We start from the raw sequence: 13358 nt of genomic DNA, 5'->3' as shown, positions 1-13358 counted from the left end.
GCTTCGTTATCAATCTTGCTGAAGTTACTGCTATGTCAAGAAGTCATTAAACCGTTTCAGTTCCTGATTACTTGAACAAGCTTCTAACGTATGCAAACATTGGCAATCATTTTAATAAAGTTCTAAACAAATATTTATATTTCTTTGGTGTTTGTTCGCTGTTCGACGAAATAAATTAAATATAAATTGTAATTATTAAGTTCTGTGAAGGCAGTGCATTCATGGAGTTATCTTACATTATCTTCTCTGTCTTTCTTGTCGTGGGAAAATATGATTCAGCACCTGTTTATTCGAATATTAATACTATTTCGCCATCTTTGTCTGCGGTAGGTGAAAAGAAATTTTATTTTATGAAGAAAATTTCCTATTAAATATCTTATTACAAATCAAACGGATTAGATTCCTATAAAAATAAGTTTTTGTATCTCAAAATACGTATATTCTGATGTGCATAACACAGATGCTTCTAATCTTTTGTTATATTCTTTGAATTATTTTCGTGAATTATACTCGAAGATATAACTATTATTCTTTCTTTTTATATCGGCGTACAATGTTATAGTGCTAAGTAGAAAACAGAAAATCCGATAGAAGATACAAATAAAGATTTTGCCGAATGAGTTCAACCGAGTTCATATATGTATATATAAATATTATAACGTTTTATGTTCACTCGACAAAAATAAAAATACCACTCTGATTAACTAGAAAATACCAAAATATCACGATTTATTCACGAAACTTTGTGAATAACTTTCTAGATAAATTTTATGAAGGAGTATGGGTACTTGGAAAGTGGTACAGCTGACTCGGATGCGTTATATGAGAAAAATGCCATAACAAACGCAGTAAAAACTTTACAAGAATTTGCCAATATCCCAGTTACTGGGCAACTGGATAACACAACGCTTAAGGTGCATCTTTTTGTCTCTTGACTATCGTATTTAGTACTATACTTATTCAGCTGAATGGGATCACCTGAATATCCGTTTTATTTATTCTTGTACGAGAGAACTTCTCAAGATCAAGTTACAGTATTTCAAGAGCCCCGTGCAAATGGGTCATTTGTCATTTCTCACTTTTTTGTTCTTTTTTTTTTTTGCAAGATTTTGAGGTCATCAGCTTTTCTTTATAATAGAGTTAGAATATATATATTTATTTCTCGACATTCTTGTAGAGCGTGGGCTCAAGTGAAAGTTTAGAACTTAAAGAATTAATTGTAATTAGTTTCATCTAAACAGACTCCGTGGTTTCATAGTTATAGGCAAGTTTAACAAATAATTTAATATATATCGTTTTTGTTTATTTATTATTTATGTACACATGTATTAACTCTTTTAGTGCCAACCAGCCGATGTATCAACTGCGTTTATTCACGTTCAGACTCTTGTACTCGAGAATTCGAGACGCGCTTAATTACCCACTTATGTATTATGTATTACTGTAGTATGTATTACTTATGTATTCATCAAAATAGCTTTGACATTTTTCGCATATACACCACGTTTTGAGTTGGTTGCTAGAGCTGACAATAAAAGTGTTGATCCTGCTACTATCGAACAATTAATTTCATATGTGAAAAATAATTATAAAACTCGATTGCTTTTGGCGTTTTAATTTAAATTCATTTTACTTCTTACATTATTTAAAATATTTTTCTAACGAGTGTAAAGTGTTACTATCGTAAGTTCTCATTTAGACGAAACTGTTACAGTTAATGGCATCTCCACGATGTGGTGTTCCTGACATTTTAAGGAAAAGGAAAAATCTACAACGTAACAAGCGTTTCGTAATAGGATCGAAAGGTTGGAAAACAAGAAACATCACATAGTTGTATGTACCTAGAAACATCTAACAATGAAGCACAATAGCTTATCTTCCATCTTCATATATTACGTTCATTACATGTATCTATTATTACATGTATCACAAATAGTATAACTAATTGGACGCCAAAGATGGGAGAAGAAATGATTACATCTGAAATTGGAAGGACTTTGAACACATGGAGCGGATATTCAAGACTTAATTTTAAGCCGATTCATAGTCCATATCCTGAGATTATCACTGCTTTTAATAAACAATCTCACAATGAAGAATCAGTGCTACAAAATAAAAAAAAATAAAACTTATTAAAATTGTCAATCTTTTTACTTGTGTCGATGACCTTGGAATAACATTCAAATCGACCTTGCATAACATTTTATCATCGTCAGACGCATTTTCTCTCCTTTTAGTCATCTTTTTTTATCTTCCGTAGCAGTAGAAATAATTTAATTGTCCATGCCAATAAGATTTAAAAGTGAATGCAGCGAGAAAAGAATGATTTAAAACTCTTTTACTTCTGACGTCAATATTTTTCAAACTACATGTTGACGACTCTAATAATTATTAATCGTTGAATTATTTCTTTTTGCAGATTTAATATAACACGTTTATTAAAATTAAAAATCCTTTCTTATGAATGATTTATTATGTAAAATTTTATATTTTCGTATGTTATCGAATAAATTATTGACGTATATATTTTTTCATATTTATTTCATATTTATTTATTTTTTCATATTTCCTTCGAATGTATACAGAATAATATACTGATATTTGAAAAAACTATAATTATAAAAATCACTATAAATATATTAATATAAACTATATTTGCATTCATTTCTAATGCTCCAAAGGAATCAAGTTTTCCATACAGGACGGTGCTCTATAATTTCATGTCGAAAATATAATATCCTAAGGATGATGTCCTACTTGTACTCAGTAAAAAATATTTCCATTTTAAAGGAATTCCGCTCAGAAAATTAATTCTGGAGCCAATGTTATAAGCATGAAAAACGTTTAACGTCGATCATACTTCGAAATATTCACAAATATTAGCAATGTAACAAGTTTAATATCGTATATGTTTAACTGCAACAACTTTGTGGCTTAGGATCAAGCCCAGAACGTTTAGTTACAGATATACGTGTAAATTCTTCTGCCACTGTTGGATGAATTCCAACGGTATCTTTTAGTTTTGGAAATGTTAAATTACACCTAGAAAAATAAGAAAATAATGAAATAAAAGATAATAATAAAATAACATATTATTCGTATAGTAAAAAACTAAATAAATACATACTTCATAGCAGCAGCAAATCCTTGGATCACTTCACCGGCATTAGGTCCAATGAAATGCATACCAAGCACTCTCTGATCGCCATTTCTAAATGCAACTACTTTTAAGTAGCAATTAGAAACATCTTTTTGTGGTATAAAGAATTCAGTTGGTTTGTAATATGCATGATAAATTTCTATTTTGTCTTCTCCATGAATAGCAATGGCTGCTTCTTCGCTAAGACCAACACAACCATATTCTAAAGGACTGAATATTGTTGTCGCAACATTCACGTAATCCATTTGTTCCGTCGAGTTTCCGAATAACCTTCTCGCTAATAATCGACCCGCATGTATGGCAACAGGGGTTAATTCTGGCTTTTTCTGTAATACGCAATAAAAACTAAATATTTACCTATCTCCAATTTTTTACATTACTTTTTTTACACCGATAACAATAAATCTTAATAAGTTGGAAAAGGAAATTTTTTTTCAAAAGTGAAAAATAAAAATAACACTCACATGAAGCACATCACCAACAGCATATACATTTGGAATATTCGTTTGTTCATCTATTGCGTCTATTTTTGCAGTTTCGGGAACAAGTTTAAGACCGATGTTTTCTGGTTTTAATTCTTCTGTAAGTGGTTTGCGACCTATAGCGAAGAGAACAGTATCGAAAATATCTTGATGCGTTTGTCTATCCTAAAACAAAGAAAATTTATCGCTATATAAATATAACTTGAACATTAATTATATATATATTTTCTTTTTAATTAATAAAATAGAACATACTTTATCTACCCAATGTACAAGAAGCCGACCATCGCTTTGCTTTTCAATTTTTGATGGTTTAGCTTCATAAATAAAGTGTACACCACGTTTCTCCATTTCCTCAGCAACAGTATTTGCCATTTGCTGATCAAATCCGCGTAAAACAATTGAACGTACCATTACAGTTGCATCGTAACCCATACTATTCAAGAATCCAGCGCACTCCAAACCAATATCTATTCATCCATTAAGGAAAATGAAGCATTATATAACATTATTTTAAATCTCACTGACAAAGATACGAAAAAAATTTGAAGCATCGTCACAAATGTTTTATAAAAAAAAAGGATACATCCAGCACCAACAACAAGAGTTTTCCCTGGAGCTTCCCCTAAACTAAAGATATCATCGCTGCTTATACCATATTCTAAAGCACCAGGAATATCAGGATATCTTGGCCTACCACCTACAGCAATCAAAATATTCTTTGCTGTAAACAATTTTTCTTCTCCATTTTTCATTTTCCCGCATATTGTATGTTGGTCTTTAAAATAACCAAGTGCATTGAAATATTCGACTTTTCTGTAATAATAAAAGAGCCAAGTAAATTAATAAATATAAATTTTATGCTTGAAAAGTAAAAATAGGATGGTATTAACTTTGTTCTAAGCTCTACTCGTGTGACCCAGTTCACAGATTTTATATGATTTTGTACTGCTGTTGTTAATGCTTGCCAATCTATCTTAATAGTTTTTGGATCTGGTATTTGCCAACCATAAGCTGCTGATTCCTAAAAATATGAAATTTTAATGTTCAAAGTTCTCTTGAATAATAAAACATAATTAATCTGCTAATGAAACATACATGTATCGCTTCTCCTAACAAAGCAGCTTGATGCATCAACTTTTTTGGTATACAACCAACATTTACACAAGTACCACCCAAACCCCAAGTAGTACCTCTTGGAGATGGTGTGACAAAATCAAGAACTGCAACTTTTGCACCTAGATTCACTGCTTCTTTGGCAGCTGCCAAACCTCCTGATCCACCGCCAATAACAAGCAGATCATACGTGAACTTTTGATCAGCTGCAAACATAATAAATAAAATCCTCTATAAAATTAACTGTGCTCATTGAATTTTCAACATCGATCATTGTAGAATGTATATTTTGAAATATTTCATCAATTTTTCATGTTAAAATGTTCTAGCTATGTAAAAACTGAATGATCATGAGTATGAGGTTATACGATATTTCTGTTATTATTAACAACAAGTTAAAACTACATTTTAATAAGACAGTATCTAGAAATATAAAACTACCGCTTAAATTGCATGTAAATTAATGGAGTTGAGAAACAAATCATTGAATCGTGTTAATTAATTCGATTATTTTTAACCTAGCCGGTATAATAGCTCAATGGTATACGAATATATAGATTTTACATATTATCAACAAAATTAAGGCATATTTGCAATTACAAATCATAGAAACCTAACACTCACAGCACATGCAAGCCATCGCAGTTCTTCCATAAGGGAAAGTATTACATCTAGGCCATGAGAACTCGAGCAATTTAGCGTGAGCGGAGCGGAATGTGACAAGCCTAGCGAGCAGCGTTAACGTCGCCATGATTATTGCCAGCCGATCACGGCCACGTGACGTCACCCTGATGACACTCGTGTTTCACGATATACGATAATACACTCTTTTACGGAGTACAGCGTACAACGAGTTTAGAAAATTATTACGATATAAAAAAATATCTTGGAATAAAATCGCGACATAGAATGAAGTCTATCTTAATCACAGGCTGCAACCGCGGACTTGGCCTAGGTTTAGTGAAACACCTGGTAAAAACGTTGCAACCACCAGAGAATATCTTTGCAACTTGCCGAAACGTGAATAAAGCAAGGGTAAGATTAGTCATAAAGTGAATGAGAAAAGATATTATGCAATAATCGGATTCAAGCTATGAATTCGACTTACCAATTGGTGCCATCGTTACACTTTACAGACTTAAAATTCACGTTATAAAGGAATGTAATAAGTAATGGTTCTCCTGTTTAAAGAACGTTAGCTCTCGTATATCGCGCTTGATCAAAAGATTTCTTACGTCTAAAAGACAAGAGCGAACTGACGCCTACTTGGTTCGTTTACCGCCATCTGTTATATAGTTGCTCCAAGCACATGAGTTTTTAAGTCTGATTTATAGTGACTCACACAATGCGCGTTGGTCAATTGCGCAATAAACTGTTTCATGCAAGTCACTGTAAATTTCGTTATAAAACGAACCTTAGAACCCGATATTTTGGAAAAAAATTTTGACCTAAATTTTAGAAGATCCAAATAATCATCAATGCACGTAAAAATATTTATAAATGCATAAGATTTTAGTATCTTACGACACAAAATACTTTTATAAATCCTTCATACGAGAAATTCTTCCTACATTAAATATAATAATGACATGACATGACCGCTCGAATAAGTAGAATTGCATTAAGTTACATTAATTATTAGGATTAAAGATCATTTTCTTGAATAAATAGCGATTATCTAGCAATATTCGAGAACATTTCTATTATGTAATTATTTCGTTTTAAGTATATTCCCAAGTTATATTGTCTTTCAGGAATTGACTCTATTGGCTGAGAAATCGGAGAACGTTCATATTATTGAAATAGGTATGTAATATGCAATATCATATGTAACCATACCGTAGCATTTTGTAATTTCAAACAAATTTTCCTTGTTACTGTCTTTATCACAAAGCATAATCTAATGTGTTATCTACTGATGATTAATGGTAATTTATAAAAAAATTGTAAAATAAGTCAAATGTTTTATGAAATTTTTCGATATTTAACAAAAGGACGATTCGGTTCAATAAATTAAAGTTAAACATTAATCGTCTTACATATATGCATACATGTATATGTGTTTTTACTTTTTTGCTTTTAAAAATGAAATTTATGTTAATCAGTCACTGCAACCATGGACTTAGCTTAGGTTTAAATAAATATAATATTTAAAGATAATATAATATTATTAATATAATAATTAAAGATAATATAAAGATAATATATAGAAAATATATAAAGATAATAAAATTTAATTGTTAAAATGTTGCCAATCTTAATCTAAAATTTAATGCTAATATTTCCATTTACAATTTCTATCGATATTTATTCAATTACAAGTTCCATGTTTAATTTTTATCCTATAGAAAATGTATTCCAAAACTTGAGATGTTAAAAGGTAAAAGCGTTTGTTTGATATTATTAATTTTAACACAACATTTTAAGTATATTATATAAAAATAGGCTACAGGTTTATATTTTATCGTTCTCTCCTCCAATTATTATATCTAATTGGTAACTTGATAATAAGAACGAAAAGATTACTCGGTCAAGTGCAATCAGTAATTTGGTAACATAGCACACATATTTCGTATAATGATATTTCATCTCTAAAGTATAAGACTGACTATATATTAAAAATATAAATAATATTTTAGAAAGTCAACTACTGAAGAACTCTTCATTTTTATCAATCTAATTCACCAGGGACATAAGATTAAGTCATATTTCGAAAACAATAAGCCACTTTCTAAGCTAAGAGTGATAAAAAAAATTTTGTTTAAATGCAAATAAAATATTGGATATAATAATTAAAAGAATAAAATATAAAAAATAATAAAAAATATTACCATGTAATTTGTTTTTTTTTTTTTTTCAAAGAAGCTAGAAATTAAAATAAAATATGTTTAGCGTTATCGGTTTTGTTATGAAGATATGTGTGAATGTTATCGATAGGCTTACATGAGCAATCTAGCTTAGATTTTTCAACAGATCCAATTGTGAAATTTCGGATTTATTGAAATTGTTTCATATGCCTATGTAAAAAGATAACATTCATTATATAATAGGATGTACATGTATAAATACATATATATGTTACAGATTAATCGGACCTTTTCCCTCTCTAGTTTACATTGTCTTTACTTAAAAAGAGCTGCAACTAATTTTGACTTTAGGAGAAAAACATTTTTAATATTATCGTAAAATACTAAAAAGAAAAATATGTGCTTATAATCAAATAACTTTATATATATTTTTCAGACGTGCAAGTATTTTTAATTATTAATTGTTAAAAAATCTCGATAACAAATCATGAAAAGAGTTTTCGACTTACCCTCGAAGTTATTTTGCTCTATCACCAGCTCTTTCTCTTTTATATAGTATTCAGTTTCTTGATCACTTAAATCCGAGTCCATGGTTTGCGGTTTCTTGTGACAACTAAGACACCACGATTTCTTTTTCTTCAAGTTACGAGATTTCATGTTACAATGTTTAAAATGAGAAATAATTCACGTTGAGAATTCAAAAAATGAACATATGTATAAACAATTTTTACAGAACAAGGATTTAGTTGCTTCTATTTCCTGTCGTTGAAAACGGTGGAATTTCATTAAAATAGTACTGGTCGATACGTACTTACGATATCTGATAATAAGAGTTATATATAAAATTTTTTTCACCTTGACAGTCAGAATACGAAATATTTGTTGAATTCATATAATAAATAAATTATCTACATGTATAAGAAAGAAATATCGATTTCGAAACAATTTTTATGAATGATCTTATTTCTTAAATATGGAAAGAGAAGAAATAAGATTTTACACTATAAAGTCGATAAGAAGGTTTACTGCCTTTCTTTACACAAAAATTAAAAGTGCATAAAATTAATTCATAAAAATTAAAAAAAAAAATTAGAAAAACCATACCATTTCAATTAACGAAACAATTTATAAACGAGGAAATACAAATATTTTAAATAACGAAATAATATGAAATTTTTTATGAAATAATGTGCAATTTTATATACCATTTTATAAAATTATATTTATATTTTGTAATCAAAATATGATTTCATAAGATGATATCTTAATGATAAGAAATATTGATGTTAGTGTAATAGTACTTTACGTTACAAATTTTCAAGTTAACGATTTCATGAATGCGATGAAATTTCATGAATATAAGAAACTAATAAAAAAAAAATGATGTAAAGAAATTATGTGACTTACCAATATCTATTACATTTGTCGTGTATAAATTAGATTAAAGAAATTTTTAAACCATCAATTTAATAATTTTAAGCTAAATATAAATAGTTGACACAAATAGTACAAAAGTAGAGAATGTACGCAGCTGTAGTCTGAAAAGTACATACAAATCTATTGACCAGAGCCAAAGAGTAGTAGTAAAAGAGATATACATGTATGTATATAGTACAAAGTAATTTATGAAATCATTAGATTTAATATATGTATAAGATGCCTCAGATTAAATTTTGTAGTTTTTAACGTACATTTCCATTTTCTTCTTTTTGTTTAAAGATTTAGCCAATACAAAAGATTACGATAAAATAACAAAAGTCGTGGCCGAAAAGGTAGGCAATGCAGGATTAAATGTTCTATTTAACAATGCCGGAATCAGTTCAAAATTTACAAGGCTTGGTCTTGTAAAAGAGAAACAGCTTACAGAAGCATTTTTTGTAAATACTGTAGCACCAATTTTGTTAACAAAGGTTAGTTGAACATTTTTTAATACATCCTTTTTTAAAAAGTATCGCATTTAGTTGAGATTATTAAAAATATTTTGTCCTTTTTTTATATGTACAATATAATTTTAAGAACATACAATATATATATGTATATATATTGAATTCATGCTGTTTTAATTTCTATGAATTGTTAATGAATGAATTTTAAAAATAATACATTTCTAAATTTCTAGGCAATTTTACCATTATTGAAAATATCATCCAATAACTTTGCAGACAAATCAAAAATGAATGTTAATAGAGCTGCGGTTATTAACATGTCTTCAATTCTTGGAAGTATTGCTGACAATAATGAAGGTGGATATTACCCTTATAGATGTAGCAAGGTAATATTTTCTTTGCTTGAATCGATCAATAGATAATTCATAACTTAACAAAACATTAAATTTGAATATTATTTATTTATGTGTAGAAGTATTGCAATAGATTTGTTTGAGAAAATCATGTTTTTTATATATACTGTTTACATTAGTGACCCTCTATTCTCTTATTTGTTCCTACTTCATAGTTTCATGCAGTTACATATTGCAACAAAATTATTTCATACTATCTCGGTATTTTATTGTAAGCACTAATTTTGTATTAGACCCAATAGTGCAATAAAGAATTTACCTATCCTATGTAATAGATACAGTTTATAATATTTATCTTATTTTTAGGCAGCTCTCAATGCAGCTACAAAGTCAATGAGCATTGATTTAAAAGGGGATGGAATCCTTGTTACTTGTTTACATCCTGGCTGGGTGCGTACAGATATGGGAGGAACCAATGCACCCATGGATGTTAATACTAGTGTTACTAATATCTTGAATATATTGAATTTATTAAATGAAGAACATACAGGTTGTTTTATTCAATATGATGGAAAAATTTTATCTTGGTAAATAAAAGTGTTATATAGGGTTTACAATTTCCTTAATCATTTACATTTGATATAATTTTTCAATGATCGTTTTTATTGCTTTACTTATTCAATTTTACATTTGAAATAAAAAATAATCACACAGATACCATTCTTTTTTTATTAAAATATATAAATTATTATAATATGTTTAAATATATCACATGTTTAAAATCTTAAAACAACTGAATAGAACAATTTATAAACAATTTATATCTTACATAATAAAGTGTTGAATATTATATTTATTATAACAGATAGCATTAATTGAAAGTATACTCAACTTATAATTTAAATTACTGTAAAGATTTTGAGATTTGTACACATTAAAAGCAAAAATTTAGTATCATAGCCAAATATTTTTCTGTACATAATTCATAATATACAGATATTATTAAAATTACAGATAAGAATCCATATAAAAATGTAGTTATACAAAAATTATAATAATTAGCTATATAATAGGATGTTATTGATTTAATTCTTTTTAATGCATACAGGTTTCTAAACATTTGTATTTGAACAAATGAAAATGATTAAGTAATAATTTTATCAAAGCATTTTTATGCTTTCCTGAAAACTTATGTAAATATAAATTCAAATGTTCACAATTGTATTAATTTATTTGTAAGTGTCAAAGCGTATTTTGTACATTTCATGGTGCTATAACATAATGTCAAGGAATGTAAATTCTAGAATATAAAACTGCAAAGAAATGATACTTGAAATATGTACAATGATACTCAATTATCGAGCAATTATTGAATATATGATTATACTTAGACACATAAATACCTTGAAGATAATTGTAACGTTATACATTTGTATTTTGGAGATATTATTTTACAGCAAAAACAAATATATCATTATCTATTTTACATTTCCAAAATTATAATATATCAATGTTTGGCAATCAGTTATTTGAGATGTTACATTGAAATGAAGGAAAATCTTATATGTATCTCATTAATTAAATAATACTGTAATAATATGAATATTGTCTAAAATGTACAATCCGTTTTGAAAAATAATTTTATACTACACTTTTAAATTTCCTTCAAAACAGATCTTAAAAGGAACTGAATATTTAATGCAAATGTTCAAATAAAACGTCATTAACATTAGCTTCTAAATTAAGTCGTGTTGTTATACAACAAATTCATGTATAAAAAAATAAACTCATTACATTTAACTTATATTGATCGATATGATTATCCTCTTCTTTAATGCATAAAAATTTTTGCTAAATATAGAATAAAATGAAAGATGAAATTTCATTTAGTTTGTTAATTTACAATTATGATTTAAGATAACTTTATAGTGTGCAAATTCGTATAAGATAGAAATTATTTCCTAAATATTTAATATCCCAAATAACAGTCACAGGATGAACTTTAATCAGTCTTTAACCTTTTAGATGTTGGTTCACTATTTTGCGAATTAGAATCTTCAGAAAATCCCAGATGCGCAGAAAAGTCAGTTAATCCTTGGGAATCACTAACTGTTGAAAAACCTAATATATTATAAAACTTTTGTAGATTTTAACGTTCGAGAAATAACAAATATGTCATAAAGTATTGAAATTTAACTTACACGTATTTGAATCCTCTGTAAGACCAAAATTAGAGTTCGACGAATCTAATCCACTTTTTCTTGGCAAACCATTTTCCTTGTCTGCAACTGTCTTTGTCTTCTTCTTCTACGCAAAAGAATATTGATTTTTATTTCTTACTTTTATACATGCTTTATAACTTCTGTTTACCTGATCAAGCGTTGATATAGGTACCCATTTATAAATCTTCATAGTAGTTTCTCCTATTGTAACCCATTTCTTTTCCCTATAAAAGTGTCGGCATGAAAATCACTGATGATTTCTTGGATTAATGTTAAAATAACAGACAGAGAAGCTACCTTCTTTACTGTTATTAAAAAAGCAGACATACAACACTATTACTCAATCAACACGCATAAAACATCTCAGAACTACAAAAGTCTGTTTACAGCTGACATGTGTAATGCAAAATCTCTATTAAACTTTGCAAAGAAGAAAAATTTTTATCCATTTTTGATATCCATATAGTTTTACTACATTCTTTCTTTTACTTTCTTTTGTAAAACTTTTCAACATTTCCTCGTGCATCTATAATATGTTAAGAGATTTACCAATGGCGAACTTTGTCAACGACTTGCATTACACGCTTAATATCATCCTTGGCACGACTACGAGTCTCTGCACGTACAGACCGCGACATCATGTTACGCGATTATATGTCACTTTTAACCAACACGATACAAAACACCACTAGGGCATTCGTCGATAAAGAGGTTAGGGAACTGACAGCAATTACAAATTTCCACAGCAAGATATCAAACACTTTCAATTTGAACGAACAAGAATCACAAATATTACAATCATAACAAGACGATAGGTCAGCGAGAATAAGTAGGGGTAGGGACGAGAAATATGGCGGAAAGCAGTGATACTCATCGATAAGCTACAATTCTTATATTTTGAAAAAATTGAGACCATTAATTTATATGTTAAATATACATATATATGTAAATATGTAAAATTTTATAATAAATTTTCGAATGGCGGTAGTATAGAAAGATCGTTAGAGGTTAAAGCATATTCTAGCAAGTTTAGTTAACATGAGCACCACTGACACAAATAGACGAATAAATGCAACTATAACACATTCTCTATTCTATACTATTATTAAAATATAAACACATTTTTGTTACAAACACATATTTAATAAGATTATACTGATGTTGGAAAATATATAAAAATTAATATAACATAAATATTACAACTTCAAATGTGCAGGATAATATTCTAGGATGTCCCTATATGTTAATTCCATGGACATAAGAATATAGGGACCTAGCAATAATTGTGCGAGTGAAGTCGTTTCTGGGGAACCGAGAAAATGGTATTTGGAG

At 28.4% G+C, this 13358-nt stretch overlaps 4 protein-coding genes across 9 annotated transcripts; 2 read left to right on the top strand and 2 right to left on the bottom strand.

Moving 5' to 3' along the window:
* The first annotated feature begins 68 nt into the window (after positions 1-68).
* On the top strand, positions 69-2142 carry LOC126920267 (matrix metalloproteinase-24-like). The gene is made up of 3 exons (XM_050730372.1): positions 69-326; positions 762-914; positions 1715-2142. Exons 1-3 carry the CDS (start codon positions 222-224, stop codon positions 1829-1831), a joined length of 375 nt encoding a protein of 124 aa, XP_050586329.1. The 5' UTR covers positions 69-221; the 3' UTR covers positions 1832-2142.
* A 405-nt stretch (positions 2143-2547) lies between these two features.
* LOC126920258 (thioredoxin reductase 1, mitochondrial) lies at positions 2548-8251 on the bottom strand. Of its 3 annotated transcripts, none has more exons than XM_050730352.1 (8): positions 8075-8251; positions 4741-4964; positions 4536-4666; positions 4229-4458; positions 3898-4112; positions 3625-3807; positions 3128-3486; positions 2548-3042 (listed from the first exon to the last, which is right to left on the bottom strand). In XM_050730352.1, the coding sequence occupies exons 1-8, from the start codon at positions 8220-8222 to the stop codon at positions 2913-2915; spliced, it is 1620 nt and encodes a 539-aa protein (XP_050586309.1). In that variant the 5' UTR covers positions 8223-8251; the 3' UTR covers positions 2548-2912. The 3 variants fall into 3 exon arrangements, with proteins under 3 accessions (XP_050586309.1, XP_050586311.1, XP_050586310.1); XM_050730354.1 differs by lacking the exon at positions 8075-8251 and adding an exon at positions 5867-6032; XM_050730353.1 differs by lacking the exon at positions 8075-8251 and adding an exon at positions 5383-5525.
* Positions 5650-11608, top strand: LOC126920262 (C-factor). Of its 3 annotated transcripts, none has more exons than XM_050730362.1 (6): positions 5650-5793; positions 6513-6564; positions 9285-9475; positions 9685-9837; positions 10171-10391; positions 10913-11608. In XM_050730362.1, exons 1-6 carry the CDS (start codon positions 5668-5670, stop codon positions 10932-10934), a joined length of 765 nt encoding a protein of 254 aa, XP_050586319.1. In that variant the 5' UTR covers positions 5650-5667; the 3' UTR covers positions 10935-11608. The 3 variants fall into 3 exon arrangements, with proteins under 3 accessions (XP_050586319.1, XP_050586320.1, XP_050586321.1); XM_050730364.1 differs by lacking the exon at positions 5650-5793 and adding an exon at positions 6094-6242; XM_050730363.1 differs by lacking the exon at positions 10913-11608 and having other exon boundaries at positions 10171-10421.
* On the bottom strand, positions 11017-13294 carry LOC126920266 (B-cell CLL/lymphoma 7 protein family member B). 2 transcript variants are annotated; one of them, XM_050730371.1, is made up of 4 exons: positions 13227-13294; positions 12175-12250; positions 12006-12111; positions 11017-11925 (listed from the first exon to the last, which is right to left on the bottom strand). In XM_050730371.1, exons 1-4 carry the CDS (start codon positions 13283-13285, stop codon positions 11807-11809), a joined length of 360 nt encoding a protein of 119 aa, XP_050586328.1. In that variant the 5' UTR covers positions 13286-13294; the 3' UTR covers positions 11017-11806. The 2 variants fall into 2 exon arrangements, with proteins under 2 accessions (XP_050586328.1, XP_050586327.1); XM_050730370.1 differs by lacking the exon at positions 13227-13294 and adding an exon at positions 12576-13126.
* Positions 13295-13358: the final 64 nt, after the last annotated feature.

Source organism: Bombus affinis, chromosome 9 (assembly GCF_024516045.1).
Source record: "Bombus affinis isolate iyBomAffi1 chromosome 9, iyBomAffi1.2, whole genome shotgun sequence".
Taxonomy (NCBI): Eukaryota; Metazoa; Arthropoda; class Insecta; order Hymenoptera; family Apidae; genus Bombus; species Bombus affinis.
This window is presented reverse-complemented; position numbering and strand designations above follow the sequence as displayed.

Excerpts from the sequence above, each read along its gene's own strand:
- LOC126920262 (XM_050730362.1), top strand. The coding sequence starts at position 5,668 with ATGAAGTCTATCTTAATCACAGGCTGCAACCGCGGACTTGGCCTAGGT. Across the intron at positions 5,794-6,512 it reads GAAACGTGAATAAAGCAAGG|GAATTGACTCTATTGGCTGA; the intron begins GTAAGATTAGTC and ends ATTGTCTTTCAG. Across the intron at positions 9,476-9,684 it reads CACCAATTTTGTTAACAAAG|GCAATTTTACCATTATTGAA; the intron begins GTTAGTTGAACA and ends CTAAATTTCTAG.
- LOC126920267 (XM_050730372.1), top strand. The coding sequence starts at position 222 with ATGGAGTTATCTTACATTATCTTCTCTGTCTTTCTTGTCGTGGGAAAA. Across the intron at positions 327-761 it reads TTTCGCCATCTTTGTCTGCG|ATAAATTTTATGAAGGAGTA; the intron begins GTAGGTGAAAAG and ends ATAACTTTCTAG. Across the intron at positions 915-1,714 it reads TGGATAACACAACGCTTAAG|TTAATGGCATCTCCACGATG; the intron begins GTGCATCTTTTT and ends AAACTGTTACAG.
- LOC126920258 (XM_050730352.1), bottom strand. The coding sequence starts at position 8,222 with ATGAAATCTCGTAACTTGAAGAAAAAGAAATCGTGGTGTCTTAGTTGT. Across the intron at positions 4,667-4,740 it reads TGTTAGGAGAAGCGATACAT|GAATCAGCAGCTTATGGTTG; the intron begins GTATGTTTCATT and ends TCATATTTTTAG. Across the intron at positions 3,487-3,624 it reads CTGTTGGTGATGTGCTTCAT|AAAAAGCCAGAATTAACCCC; the intron begins GTGAGTGTTATT and ends TGCGTATTACAG.
- LOC126920266 (XM_050730370.1), bottom strand. The coding sequence starts at position 12,667 with ATGATGTCGCGGTCTGTACGTGCAGAGACTCGTAGTCGTGCCAAGGAT. Across the intron at positions 12,251-12,575 it reads GTTGACAAAGTTCGCCATTG|GGAAAAGAAATGGGTTACAA; the intron begins GTAAATCTCTTA and ends ACACTTTTATAG. Across the intron at positions 11,926-12,005 it reads TACAGAGGATTCAAATACGT|GTTTTTCAACAGTTAGTGAT; the intron begins GTAAGTTAAATT and ends ATAATATATTAG.